Source organism: Parasteatoda tepidariorum, chromosome 11 (assembly GCF_982258835.1).
Source record: "Parasteatoda tepidariorum strain Cologne lab strain chromosome 11, Ptep-v5.0, whole genome shotgun sequence".
Classification (NCBI taxonomy): Eukaryota; Metazoa; Arthropoda; class Arachnida; order Araneae; family Theridiidae; genus Parasteatoda; species Parasteatoda tepidariorum.
The window spans coordinates 29,353,546-29,366,593 of NC_141765.1; the positions used below are offsets into that span (position 1 = coordinate 29,353,546).

The following is a 13,048-nucleotide window of genomic DNA, read 5'->3' on the forward strand; positions in this document are numbered from 1 at the left end:
AAACAATTAATTCTTTTTAATTTGTTGACTTTAAAAAAAGTTTTCGTTACTTAATCAGTATAATGCATTATGTGTTTAAACGTTTTATACGCACACACACACACACACATATATATATATATATATATATATATATATATATATATATATATTAGAGTTAAACAGGGTTATGATATATAATATATATATGGGTGATTCTCACAAAATATGACAATTCACTGCCCCTTTCTCCAAGATCTAATACTATAATACTAAAAGAATATTTAAAATAAAATAAATAGCATTGCTGTTAGCATTTTTGCTAACATTAGCTGACTTTGCACTAGCATTGACTGTTTTGTATAGTTACAAAATTTAATTGAACTTAATTCATGTTACTTCACTTAATTTCATGTTTCACTTTAATTTCGTGTTTCTGGCATGTCACAAACAATGTTTCCAATAATAGCTAGCTTCAAAACTTCACATAAATTTTTCAATATCAATTTTTTTTATCTCAACCGGTGTAAGCATTTCTAGAATATACGCAGAGGGTATTATTTACAAAAACTTCGTTTAAATTATTTTTTTCCGTTGATAATTTGTTTGTCAAGAAAATCTGTCATTTTCCTGGCTACTTTTATTGAGTGGTTTATAACCAAAGTAGATAGAGCCAGCAATCAATATCTCACATTGATTAGATGCCCTCCTATATGAACATGTCTTATTGCATGAATAAAGAACCAATTTTCTGGTTCAAAATCTTTTTCAAACAATTTTTCAAGGTGAGATGGTTTTTGTGTTGTCATTTTCCTCGCTTCTTGAAATCATTAATAACATAAACTACATAGATTTATCTGAGTTATTTTAAGAAATCCTATTGTTTTCTGCAGAATATAAACGTCTTAGACCAAAATATTAAAGTAAAGTTATACACTATAAAATGGCGAATTTGTTATTATCCTGGCTGTCATTTTCCTGGCTTATGAATTCCAGGACATTGAAGTGTTATCAGAAATTTTTTTAACTGCTAATACTGTAAGGAGGAAGAGCAAATATTAGCCTAATACCAAGTTTATGTATGATTGTAAAATGCTTGGATGTAATCAAAGTTATTTATTTAATGATTGATTATTATACGTAATTTTATTCTGTACATATCAGCAACAAAATTTTTTTAAATTCTTTCTACAGTGGATAAACAGAACTAATTTAAGCAATTCATGGTTCATCTAACATAAAGGCTTAACTTGAGTTACTTACTATTAACTTAAAATGACTGTTTTTTAAACTTCTAAGCTAATATCTCATTTTCCTGTCTTTAAAAATTTGGTGAATTTCTATTTTTTTTTTTACATTGCTGTCTGTAAGATATTAATAAGTGTAACAAAGGAAGTATACAAAAAAAAATTTTAGACTATTTTGAATACTGAATGAAAAAATTTTAGACTATTTTTTTGGCCCGAATTATCATGTTTAAAAAGAATCCCCAATATATATTACTGCATGTATAATCACTAAAAATAAACATTAAATGCATAATTTTTATTTAGTTAAGAACATGTTGTCACAATCTTAATTATACGGAAAATTTATGAATTACGTTGAATTTATTATTACGAGAAATTTATTATTATGAAAAATTTATTATTATTATGAAAAATTTATTATTGGTAAATAATTTTTTTCATTACAGATTAGAAACTCTTCGATACTATTCTGATATTTTGTAATTTAAACTGATATCATTTAATAAGTGGATGTAAAAGTTTCCCGTTAATCTGTTGCGTTAGGATAAAATATTCATTATTTACTAAATTTCAGTTGGCGTATATTTTTTGTAAAGATTTCTTCACAAGGTCTATGCAAATAATAGCTAAAGAAAAAGGGATCTCAACTCTGCTATAAATATATATAAAATTAAGTAGACAAAAAAAAAAAAAAAAAAGCATTTGAGCTGATTCAAATCATTCTTGAAAAGTACTGAATTATTTTTTTAATTAACAATTCCAGTAATGTTTATGATAATTTAAAGTTTTGTTGACATTTGTTTTAACTTTATAAAACTGTTACATATATCGATACTTATCAGGGCTTAATCCAGGTCGATTTTGGTACCGTTTTTCGGTACCTTCACAAAATAAAAAAAAAATCAGTATTTCAACAAACTTTGAAAAAAAAAAAAAAAACGCATCTTCACGAAAATAAAAAGTTCGAAGGAATTAAAGTGCTGAATAGTTTTCCGAGCGGTTATTATTTGCGGTTATTATAATTTTATCTATGTATTCTGTATTTCTATTATTTTTTCAACCATTACTTCAGAAGTAAAAGTAAGCACAATATCAAAATAATAATTTCTTAATCATAATAAGTTCAATAAATTTTATTTGTAAGAAAGTTAAAAAAATTCTTAAACTTTATATAAATCTAATTTTTAACCTTAATATTAATCTGTATAGTAACTTCCATAATTTCTAAGCTGGCTTGTTGTATAATTTACATTGAATTAACCCTTTGGTTGCGGCTGGTACAGCATATGTACCGGTAGAAAAAACTTCTTTTATTGCGGCGCTGGATCAACAGTTGTACCGGTGGTTCTCTTCCCCCTTTTCTACTAGACCGTCATCGCTCCTGTCATTTCTTCAAGAACCCCCTGTAATTTGCTCCTATTGTTGAAAAAAGACTTCACGTGTGCTCACTTTCGATTCGAATTGGCTGAAATATTTTTCTCTGTTATTATCAGTTGGCGAGTTTCGAGCTATGAGAATTTCTTTCATTCCCTTTGAAAGTTTAGTATCATTTTATTCGTGATCTTTTCAGCGACATTTAGCGAATCCTTGTTTATTGTTTTTCGATTAATTTCTTTGTTAGTTACGTTTATTTTTTTATTACGTTTTTGTTAATTTTTTTAAGCTTTTGCTTTAATGTTCTAATTAAATTTTTATTTACGTTTTATTTTTTAATTTGTTACTTTCGTTTTGCATTTTTTTTAATTCTTTTTACATTAAAAGAATTTTTCGCATCTTTAAGATGCCACGTAGAGGGAGACCACTCACTCAAGATGAAATCGATAAGATAATGAATGATTTCGATGATGAAACATACGCTGATTCAGAATCTGAGTGTGAGGAGGAAGAAGAAAAAAATGAAGTGGATGAAATTGATAGTGAGGATGAATTTAAGGATAATTGTCAATCAAATTCTGCAACTTCCAATTTAAAAGCAGTAGAAAGAGTATTTCAATGGAAGGAACCATCTTTTGACGATAAAGTAAATGTTTTGCCGTTTACTGGAAACGTTGGATTAAATGAAAAACATAAAGATTTGAAAAGTGAAGTCGAATTCTTTGAACTTTTCTTTAGTGATAAATTGTTCAAAATATTATCTGATGAAACAAACAGATATGCGGACCAAATAATGGATGCAAGACCGGAATCCTCAGGCAAAAGAAAGCATCAGGCAAGTTGGGTGCCAACGAATCCCGGTGAAATTAAGAAATTTCTGGGAATAATTATGCTGATGGGCCATGTGGACTTAGATAATATTCTACACTACTGGTCAACAGACGAACTAGTGTCAACACCACTTGTAAGGAAATGCATGCCTAGAGACAGGTTTATGCTAATATTAAAATTTCTGCATTTCTCTGACAATAGTTTAAAAAAACACTATAATGATGAAAACTATGATCGCTTATGGAAATTAAGAGAGATATTTGAGATTTTAAATTATTCATTTAAGTCTGTGTACCATCCAACAGAAGAGCTTTCAATCGATGAAGTGATTGTTAAATTTAAAGGAAGAGTTCTTTTCCGACAGTACATCCCCAAAAAACGAAAACAGTGGGGAATAAAAATTTACAAAGTTGCGGATAAACTTGGCTACACATATGACATGAGCGTATATTTAGGAAAGGATAAACTTAAAGACGCTCCTACGGTATCAGCGGCCTACAATGTAGTGAGCAAAATGACAGAATGTGTTAAAGATAAGGGGCATAAGTTGTACATGGACAATTTTTTCAGTTCACTGGAACTATTTTGCGATCTGCTGGAAAAGAAGAAAATAAACTGTTGTGGAACTGTTAGACAAAACAGAAAAAATTTTCCTAAAGAACTGAGTAAGAGGAAAATGAAAAAAGGTGAAACGATCACTAAGGTCTCTAACGGTTTAGTTGCCTTATGTTGGAAGGACAAAAGAGAAGTGCTAATGTTGAGCAATATCCATTCTCCGAATGAGGCACAAATGTCTGGGGAAAAACCAAAAATTGTAGCCAACTACAACGAACATATGGGATACGTGGATAAAAGTGACAGAATGGCTAACAGCTATTCTTTTGGCAGAAGAACTTTAAAATGGACAAAAAAACTGTTTTTTCATTTTTTAGATCTATCTGTTTTGAATGCTTATTTAGTGTCAGGGTCAACCCTGACACATAGGGCATTTAGAGTTAATCTAATTAAAGAACTGATGAAATGCCAGCATGAATATGAGCCAATTTCTCCATCTACACATAAAAGACCCAGAGCATCAAACTTTGGACACTGGCCTTTGAATGAAAAAAAAAGGCGAAGATGTGCAAACTGTTCACGGAAAGGAGAGCATCGACGCTCTACAATAATTTGTAAGGCTTGCGATGTAGCTTTGTGTTGCGATAGAAACTGTTTCGAGGAATTTCACAATTTCCAAGTTCAAAACCAACAGACTGGTAATCATTGTCCATTTGTGTAACTTCATCTGCTGTAACTTCATTTACGTCATAACTAGACAAAAAAAAGTTACAAATTTTCTTACAAAGCATTTTAAGGTAACAATTACTATTTTTTATGCACAAATCATATAATATAAAATTTGACAAAAATATAAATGTTGTTGATGTATTTTAAAGTTACAGCTTTGAAATATTTTGTAATTAATTGTTAAAAGAAATATTAATTTTTGCATAGTATGATTGAGTAAATGAAGTTTAATTATTTTTTGTATTCCAGTTTAATGAAATATCCTGTTTATTAAAGTTCAGTTATTAGCTATTTTTAAGATTTTTTTCTATTTTTAAGAGCATTTCTAAGTCATCAAAACTCGGACTGTGTTTATTATTGTATTCTACCGAGAAAAAAATTAGGGACCAAGTTCAAGAATTTGAACGTTATCTGATCATTATTGTGTCATCTATTATAAATATATTATGTAGTGCATGAACTTAACATTAGCAAAAAAAATATTTAAAGATCCTATCTTGAAAAGGATAGAAATTCCTGGCTTTGGATGTAATGTTGAATATTTGGTATTGTAAGCTAAAAAGTACTTTATAGTATTGGAAAAATTCCATATTTTGATGTATCACAATATTTTTTAATATCTTATACGTTTATTTTAAAAATGTAGTAACATTATTAAAAACATATAAATACACAATTTCAATTTTATTCTTTATGTATATCACAATACTTCTTAATATCTTATACGTTTATTTTAAAAATGTAGTAACATTATTAAAAACATATAAATACACAATTTCAATTTTATTCTTTAAAAATTTTAAAACCAAAAATAGTTCAAGCTACCCTGTCTAAATAGCACAAACTAAAAAATAGCACAAACTAAACAACTCTGTCTACTAAAATAGCACAAAATTATTATGAAAACAAAGTACTGTATATTTTTTTACATGAGTAATATGCTGTTTCATAGGGTTAAAGGGAAAATCTAATTAACCGTTTGAAACTCTGAATCTAACGTGCACAAAAAGATGAAAGTAATAATTATTAAAAAGATAAAAGAAAGATAATTAATTATTAAACGAAATACTAAATTTTGCCTAGTATGATTGAGTAAATGAAGTTCAATTATTTTTTGTATTCCAGTCCAGTCTATAGCACAAGATTATTATGAAAACAAAGTATTGTATATTTTTTACATGAGTAATATGCTGTTTCATAGGGTTAAAGGGAAAATCTAATCAACCGTTTGAAACTCTAAATCTAACGTGCACAAAAAGATGAAAGTAATAATTATTAAAAAGATAAAAGAAAGATAATTAATTATTAAACGAAGTATTAAATTTTGCCTAGTATGATTGAGTAAATGAAGTTCAATTATTTTTTGTATTCCAGTCTATAGCACAAGATTATTATGAAAACAAAGTATTGTATATTTTTTACATGAGTAATATGCTGTTTCATAGGGTTAAAGGGAAAGTCTAATCAACCGTTTGAAACTCTGAATCTAACGTGCACAAAAAAATTAATGCATGTGTAAATTTTATCATTGGTAATTTTATGGAATCTAACTTTTGAAACCGCTTAGAAAATGTTTCAGATTTCTTTCTTTTTTAAAACAAAGGAAGAAAAAAAAACATTTATAATATTAATTTATTGTGAAAAAATACTGTTAAAAACCGAAAAGAAAAAAAAATTAAATATTTGTAGAAAGATGAGGGAGCATCTATGGAAAGGTTTTCAATGCGTGACCTTGAACAGGAAGTTTAGTCACAATGAAACTATCTCTACTTTTCAAACATTTATATGTGATAAACTACTGAACTATTTTAAAAAGGTATCTTTCTCGCCTCTTGCTGAAGTTCTCAAGGACAAATTTTTCTTTCAAGTTCCGACGAAGTTTTTCTATTGAGAGTTTTACAGTTTGTCATAATTTAACTTGCTGGGCACAAAATAAATTGTTACTCCTTCTCTAAAAGATAAAGGAAAACGAAATCATTCCTGCCTCTTCCACAGGCGAGGTGGCATTTCCTGCTTATTGTTGCGTTATCGGTCAGAATGCGTTTTGGGAGGGCTCTTATTATTTATTTTGGTTACTGTCATTTTTAAAATTCTTAACAATAGTTATTTCAAGCACCTGCAGAAAGACCACACCATGACTAAAGGAAATGCATGTCTTACCATCATTGTGTCAATAGAACTTGTATAGATGTGTCTTATAACAATTGATGACTTAAAAATTTCATATGGACATGGAAATCGTGAAATACTTCTCAGAGTAATGACGAAGTGAAATAACTCAGGAGATACTTTTTTTGAACAAAACCTTTCCTACTAAAGATTAAAATAAATAAGAAATTAAGAGGAATATTTTTTTTTGTATTAGAAAAAGGGAATAAGGAAAGTATAAAGAAAACCAATCAATCTATAATTGCAAAATTTCAAAATTGAATAATATCTTTACTCTTTCAATATGTGGGTCAAATGTAAGGTAAATGGAAACGTGGCAAATTTTTTATTGCTCAATACTTTTGCTGTAAAAAGATTTAACAATGGAGATTTTTTATTCTTTGAACTTACTTCAAACATATTCTTTATTTTCAGTGTCTTTATAATTATCTTTTTTATTTCTAATAAAGTTTCTATAAAATATTCTTGAAAGATCTTAATGAATTTCTATTTAATATACGCGTGTAACATTTCTGTTTTCAAAACAGAAATGAAGGCGAAACGTTCTCGGAAAATTTTTAATCAAAGAATATTTATATTTTAAATTTGTTTGAATGTTATAGACGCTACTCTAAGGGGAAAACTAACAAGTTAAATGAGTAAAAAATGTTTAACAAAACAAAATCTGCATTTTCTATTCTTTTTCACAGATAAAAGAACTTTCGGAAATGTATAAGAGATACAACGTTCATCGTTTAAAATTCTAATAATTTGCTTTACAAAATTATAAAAGCTAATTAGTGTGTTTAAGATTTTAGGATAAGAATAGAACTTCAAATAACGCTTTATATATTCGAAAAAATTAAAAGAGATTTGTTTATAACAGATTATTAACAATCTTTCAGATGCAATAAAACGCACGTTTTATAAGAGCACATGCACATTTTATTAAAATATTTTTTTTGTATTCTCTTTTAAAAAATTAAAAGAGATTTGTTCATAATAGATTATTAACAATCTTTCAGGTGCAAAAAAAATTCATATTTTATATTAAATTAGCAACATATTTAAATCATTTTTAAATGAATGCTTTCTTTGCATTAGAAAAAACATCACTTTATTAAGTAAAATTAATTTAAAGCTATATTTCAATTTACTCTCATAATGTGTTAAACGTCACAAATAAAAAAATGCCAAAGTTTGCATAACTATGCCAAAACGTCTACGATATCGATATACATAACAACCCTACTACTTTTGCCTCCTCGAAAAGTAACACACAAATTACAACAAAACGTTTCCTATTCATAGCTGGTTAAAGTAGTTACCACCCACTGACTGAGTGGGGGAAGAATTTCTGCAAAAAGGCGCCGTAACGAGAGGAGAATTTTTTCACCTGACTAGCCGCAACTAAAAGGTTAATAAATGGAATTAATCTGCAAGCTGCCTTATAAGCAATTCCTTGCGCAATATGTGAATGTTTTTTATAGTGTTGTACTTTTTGTATACATATATATATATATATATTTTTTTTTTTTAGCAATACTAAATTTTCACACAAAAAAATTTTTTTTACAAAAATAATTTTTTTTCTTCACAAAAATAGGTACTAGGATTGAAAACCTGGATTAAGCCCTGCTTATGATTATGCAATGAAGTATTATCGTTAAAAATTTGTCAATATAAGTAATTTCCCTTGCTATAAGATCCCAAGAAGGGAAAGTTAGTAATAGAAAGTTTTTTTAATTTTCTAAAAAATAGTTAAACTTTAAGTTACACTTACACATCTATACTAAGATAGTTTGAATGATTAACTACTCTCAGCATTTTTGTGTTTTATTATAAAATTAAATGTAATATAAATATTTCAATCCTGACTGAATTATAATAAAGTTGTTTCAATTTTAATTTTAAAATTTCAAAAATTTTTAAGTCTGATTTCATAATTGTAAAATAAAAGCCAAAAAAGGTAAATAAAACTATGCATGAATAATCAAATTTACTAAATAAATCTATTTGTTGTACAGTTTATATGTTACATATATGCGGAAAGATTGATTTAATACAAATATTTTCTTACCTCCAATATTTTTGATTCAAGCTCTTTTTATAGACAATAAAATATCCCATTTTATTTACAGGAAAAGAATTACACAATACAAATTAAAAATTAACGGACGAGATTAACAAATAAAAATTAATCAGAAAGAAAAGAAAAGAAATTTTAAATAAAATGCTACATTAAACAAAGGGAAAAATTTAAAAAAGAGCTTTTAGGATGTGTCTAAGACAAAGTTCCCAGACAGAATGACGGAAAGGAAGTTTTACGTCCTGTAAAGGTTAACATATATATGCAGTCCTAGAAATCCAAGAGAATTCTTAGTGTGAAGCATGCATTTTATGACCGTAAATAGGATCTGTGTATAACCGATATTTTAAAAAGTAGATGAGATAAGATAGAACCCATTGGAAGAACATTTTCCCTTAGAGTAATATGAGCTGGGCTGGCTACTTTTCTGAGGGGAGAAACTTTGTGGGTGGTAAATCAATGAGGAAAGGGATGCTATCTAATTTAATCACTGAAGAGAAGCGTTTGTTGCTTTCTTGATGAATGGGTAGAAAAGAGGCAGCAGTGACTATTTTATTTATGTTACAGACTGATAAAAGTCTCAAAATAAAATGTCATGAGAATTTTCTATATTTTTTTTTTAGTAAATAAAATAACTACAAATTTTCTAAAATTAAGGAAAAATTATCTATAGTACAAAAAAAAAAAACTGCTTTGTACAATGGGGGGTGTTTGAACACCCCCCTTACCTACGTCCCTGATTATTAAGTATTTTAATATTGGGATATGTTTAAAATAGTTTTCTCATCAAAATAACCCTACCAAAGGTTAGGAGGCAATTATGAGATAATGTTTTCTAATAAACACTATGTTGTACAGAACATGGTATAGTATGCAAGCTACATAATAAAATAGCATCGTATAAGCTAACATGAGACATAGTCTCAGTTTTTTTGATGGACAAAACAAAAATAAGCAATCCAGCATTTTTTTTTTTGCTCCGAGAAATGTTAAATTTTGTCTCATATTTTTCTACTAATTACAAATTAACAGACAAAAATTTATTATATGATTCAGTGATTAAAGGTTTCTGAAAAGGAAATACAGTATAATTTGTCTCCCACTAAAATCATCATATATGATATATGAGCATCAACTTTCATCAACTCAAGTATATGTTTCATCATTTCAAGTATCAACTTTCTCAAATTTGAAGCTTCTTCTTTCCTGCCCTTAATTAAAAAGAAAATACATAATCGGTTAAGAAAGTGCACACAGATCCAAATTGAATACACTAATACACATTAAACTTTTATAAATATTGATCTATCAATTTTATTATCATAAAAACAAATCCCTCAAAATATGTTTAAGAACAATCTAAAACGACATTAAAAAATTACACTGAATTTTCATAAGAAAAAAATAAAACATCAGCAATAAAGATAAAAGCATGGCTATAGCAAACAGTTTAATAGAAACTCTGCTAAAAAACTATGCTGTTAAAAAATTACATTTATAAATTGCACAAAATTACATTGTTTCTGTTACACAAATACAGATACTTTTTGTCAATTCTTATTCATTCCAAGCATCCACTGATATTTTATTCATCATTAGATATGAAAAATAAATTATGAAAACAGCATGAAACATTTTTAAGCAAAAATGAGTAGGCAGTCAGTAAAAAAATTTTAGTCACCGATACCTTATAGCAGTAGGTTGTGTATATGTTGAAAAAAAGGATGCTATTAAAATATATAATGTACCGAATAGAATTTTTTTTGTAAAGAAGTAAAATAACAGTGTAAATTAAAAATTTTGTGCTTACCCATTTTAGCATATTAAAATCTTGCTGATAAAAGGCAATATAGCCCATAGCAATGAAATTGTTCACAAACTCAAACTGAAAAGTGAGGTTTAGAAAATACTTTAGTTACATGATTTATCATAAATTTGATACATTCTAAACTATACAATTCATAAAATTACAAAAACATTTTATACTAAATGCAATTCAAAATAAAACCTGGCTGCTTTTTAAATGGAGGAATACTGTTTGGCAAAGGTAGTTTTGCACTAAATTGAGTAAATAACTTAACAATTTGATTAAACAAAATATGCGTAGTAACACTCTTTCAATAAGTAAAAAGTACTAGTTTGTAAGTATATATTTTTTTGTAAAAAGTTAAAAGAAACTCAATCATATCATATTTCGTTCATAATTTGTTAGTGAATAACTGATTCAAGTGATGCATTCATGATTAATATGTTTTAGTTACTGCAATCATTACTTCATTGGAAATTTTTTTTCTAACGAAACCAACTTAAATATACTCGTATGTCACTTATTCGAAAAATCTCAGTTAATAGGAGACAAAAAGGTTCTAATTCTTTTAATGGAGATTATTAGAATTTACTATAAGGCAAAAATATTCACCATATTATATGCAAATTTTTCAGTTCACCAAAACCAACCTTAAGAAAAGTTTAAACTACACAATCTTTAAATACATTTTAATAAGATTTGTGAAGAGAAAACCTTCATCCATAAATTTAAGATTTCTGATAAAGCTGGAGTAAAATTTATAAATAAAGGTACATTCATAGAAATAGAAAATGTTTACTAAATTTTTATAAAAAAATGCAATTGTGATTACTCAATTTAATCCTAAAAGATTAATATTTATAAATATATGTGCTGTAATTTTAAGTCTATCATGAAACTATACTGGAAATTCAAAGCATTCAATTTATTTTCAATGTGGAACTGAAATGCTGTCTCAGAGTATTATGCACAGATTTGCATGATACTCTGCTTATGTTTAACTTATTATATATAATTTTAACTATGTATCTAGCATAAAATCAATAATCTCAAAAAGGAGAAAAATGTACTTTAAAATCAAAAACTTCTATTGCTTTATAGTATAAAGTTCTTTATTACCAAACATACTTAGTTGTAGTTGATATTTAAATGCCAAAAAAGAAACAAAAATCTTTAAAAATAATAAAATTTTATAAAAATTTCCAAATATTATTACGTTAAACTCTTTATATTTTATACTAAATAATGATGTCTATCATGGAATTAGCCTCAAAGATACAGTTGTAACAAAAGAAAAAAAAAATTTTTTTTGAGTAGTTTGACAAAGATTCACATTAAAGCTTCAATAAAAAAATTATCGTATAGTTATTTTCTATTGTACTACTAGTAGATCTGAAGAAAAAGTGCAACTGGTACATAGATCTTCAACATTTAAACCTTGAGAATACATGGCACATGTGAATCACCATTTCTAAAACAATTTCATCATTTTTTAAATCATTTAATTTTGATCATATTCTTTTAAATTTTGAAAATATGATCAACTTTAAAATCAAAAAGACATGTGTACTACAAAGTGGTTAGGAGTATGTTAAACTATTTATGACAGTTGGAGAGTGTTCTGAACATGGAAAACAAAAAACTTTTTGAAGTTACCAAAATAAGAATAGATATTGATTAAAATTGATATCTGTAACTAAACAATGCAATCTAGAAATATCACACTAAATGTTGAATTGCTCATAAGAAAAAAATTTAGTTTCAGAAGCAATAAAGAAAAACAATGGAAATAAAAATATGACCACCGAAGCGGACGTCTTCAGAGGGTACCAGCTTCAGAAGCCATAGAACAAAACCTTTTCTATTGAGAGAGCTAGACAAATATCAAAATTTGCTCCCTCAGTACCCCGAACGTTTTGCAAAAGTCCAGGAAAAATACAAGAAATACATAAAATGAAATGAGAAAAGAAATTTTGTTTGAAATTCCTCTTCTGATTTGATTTTATGTATTTTTCCTGGACTTTTGAAAAAACTTCAGGGTACTGAGGGAGCAAATTTTGACATTTGTCTGGCTCTCTGAATAGAAATTGTTTTGTTCTATGGCTTCCGGAACTCCCCTAAAGACGTCGGCTTCGGTGGCCATATTTTAATTTCCAATATTTTTTTTTCCATTGTTTTTCTTTTTTTTTATTGCTTCAATTATTCTTTCTTTTGAAAATTTCTGCTGCTTTGCATGTTTCTTTCAAAGAAAGTTCTGTTATTATAGAATTAAATATTTTGTATTCT

At 27.4% G+C, this 13,048-nt stretch overlaps 1 protein-coding gene across 3 annotated transcripts in view; it reads right to left on the bottom strand.

Annotated features, from left to right (window-relative positions):
• The window catches only part of LOC107457489 (anoctamin-10), a 45,188-nt gene that overhangs the window by 12,642 nt on the left and 19,498 nt on the right, over window positions 1–13,048 (bottom strand). For all 3 annotated transcript variants that reach the window (XM_016075656.4, XM_043042099.3, XM_016075657.4), the window contains exon 9: window positions 10,766–10,840. In XM_016075656.4, the coding sequence (XP_015931142.1) occupies window positions 10,766–10,840 (75 nt within the window). The remainder of the gene's footprint in view (window positions 1–10,765; window positions 10,841–13,048) is intronic.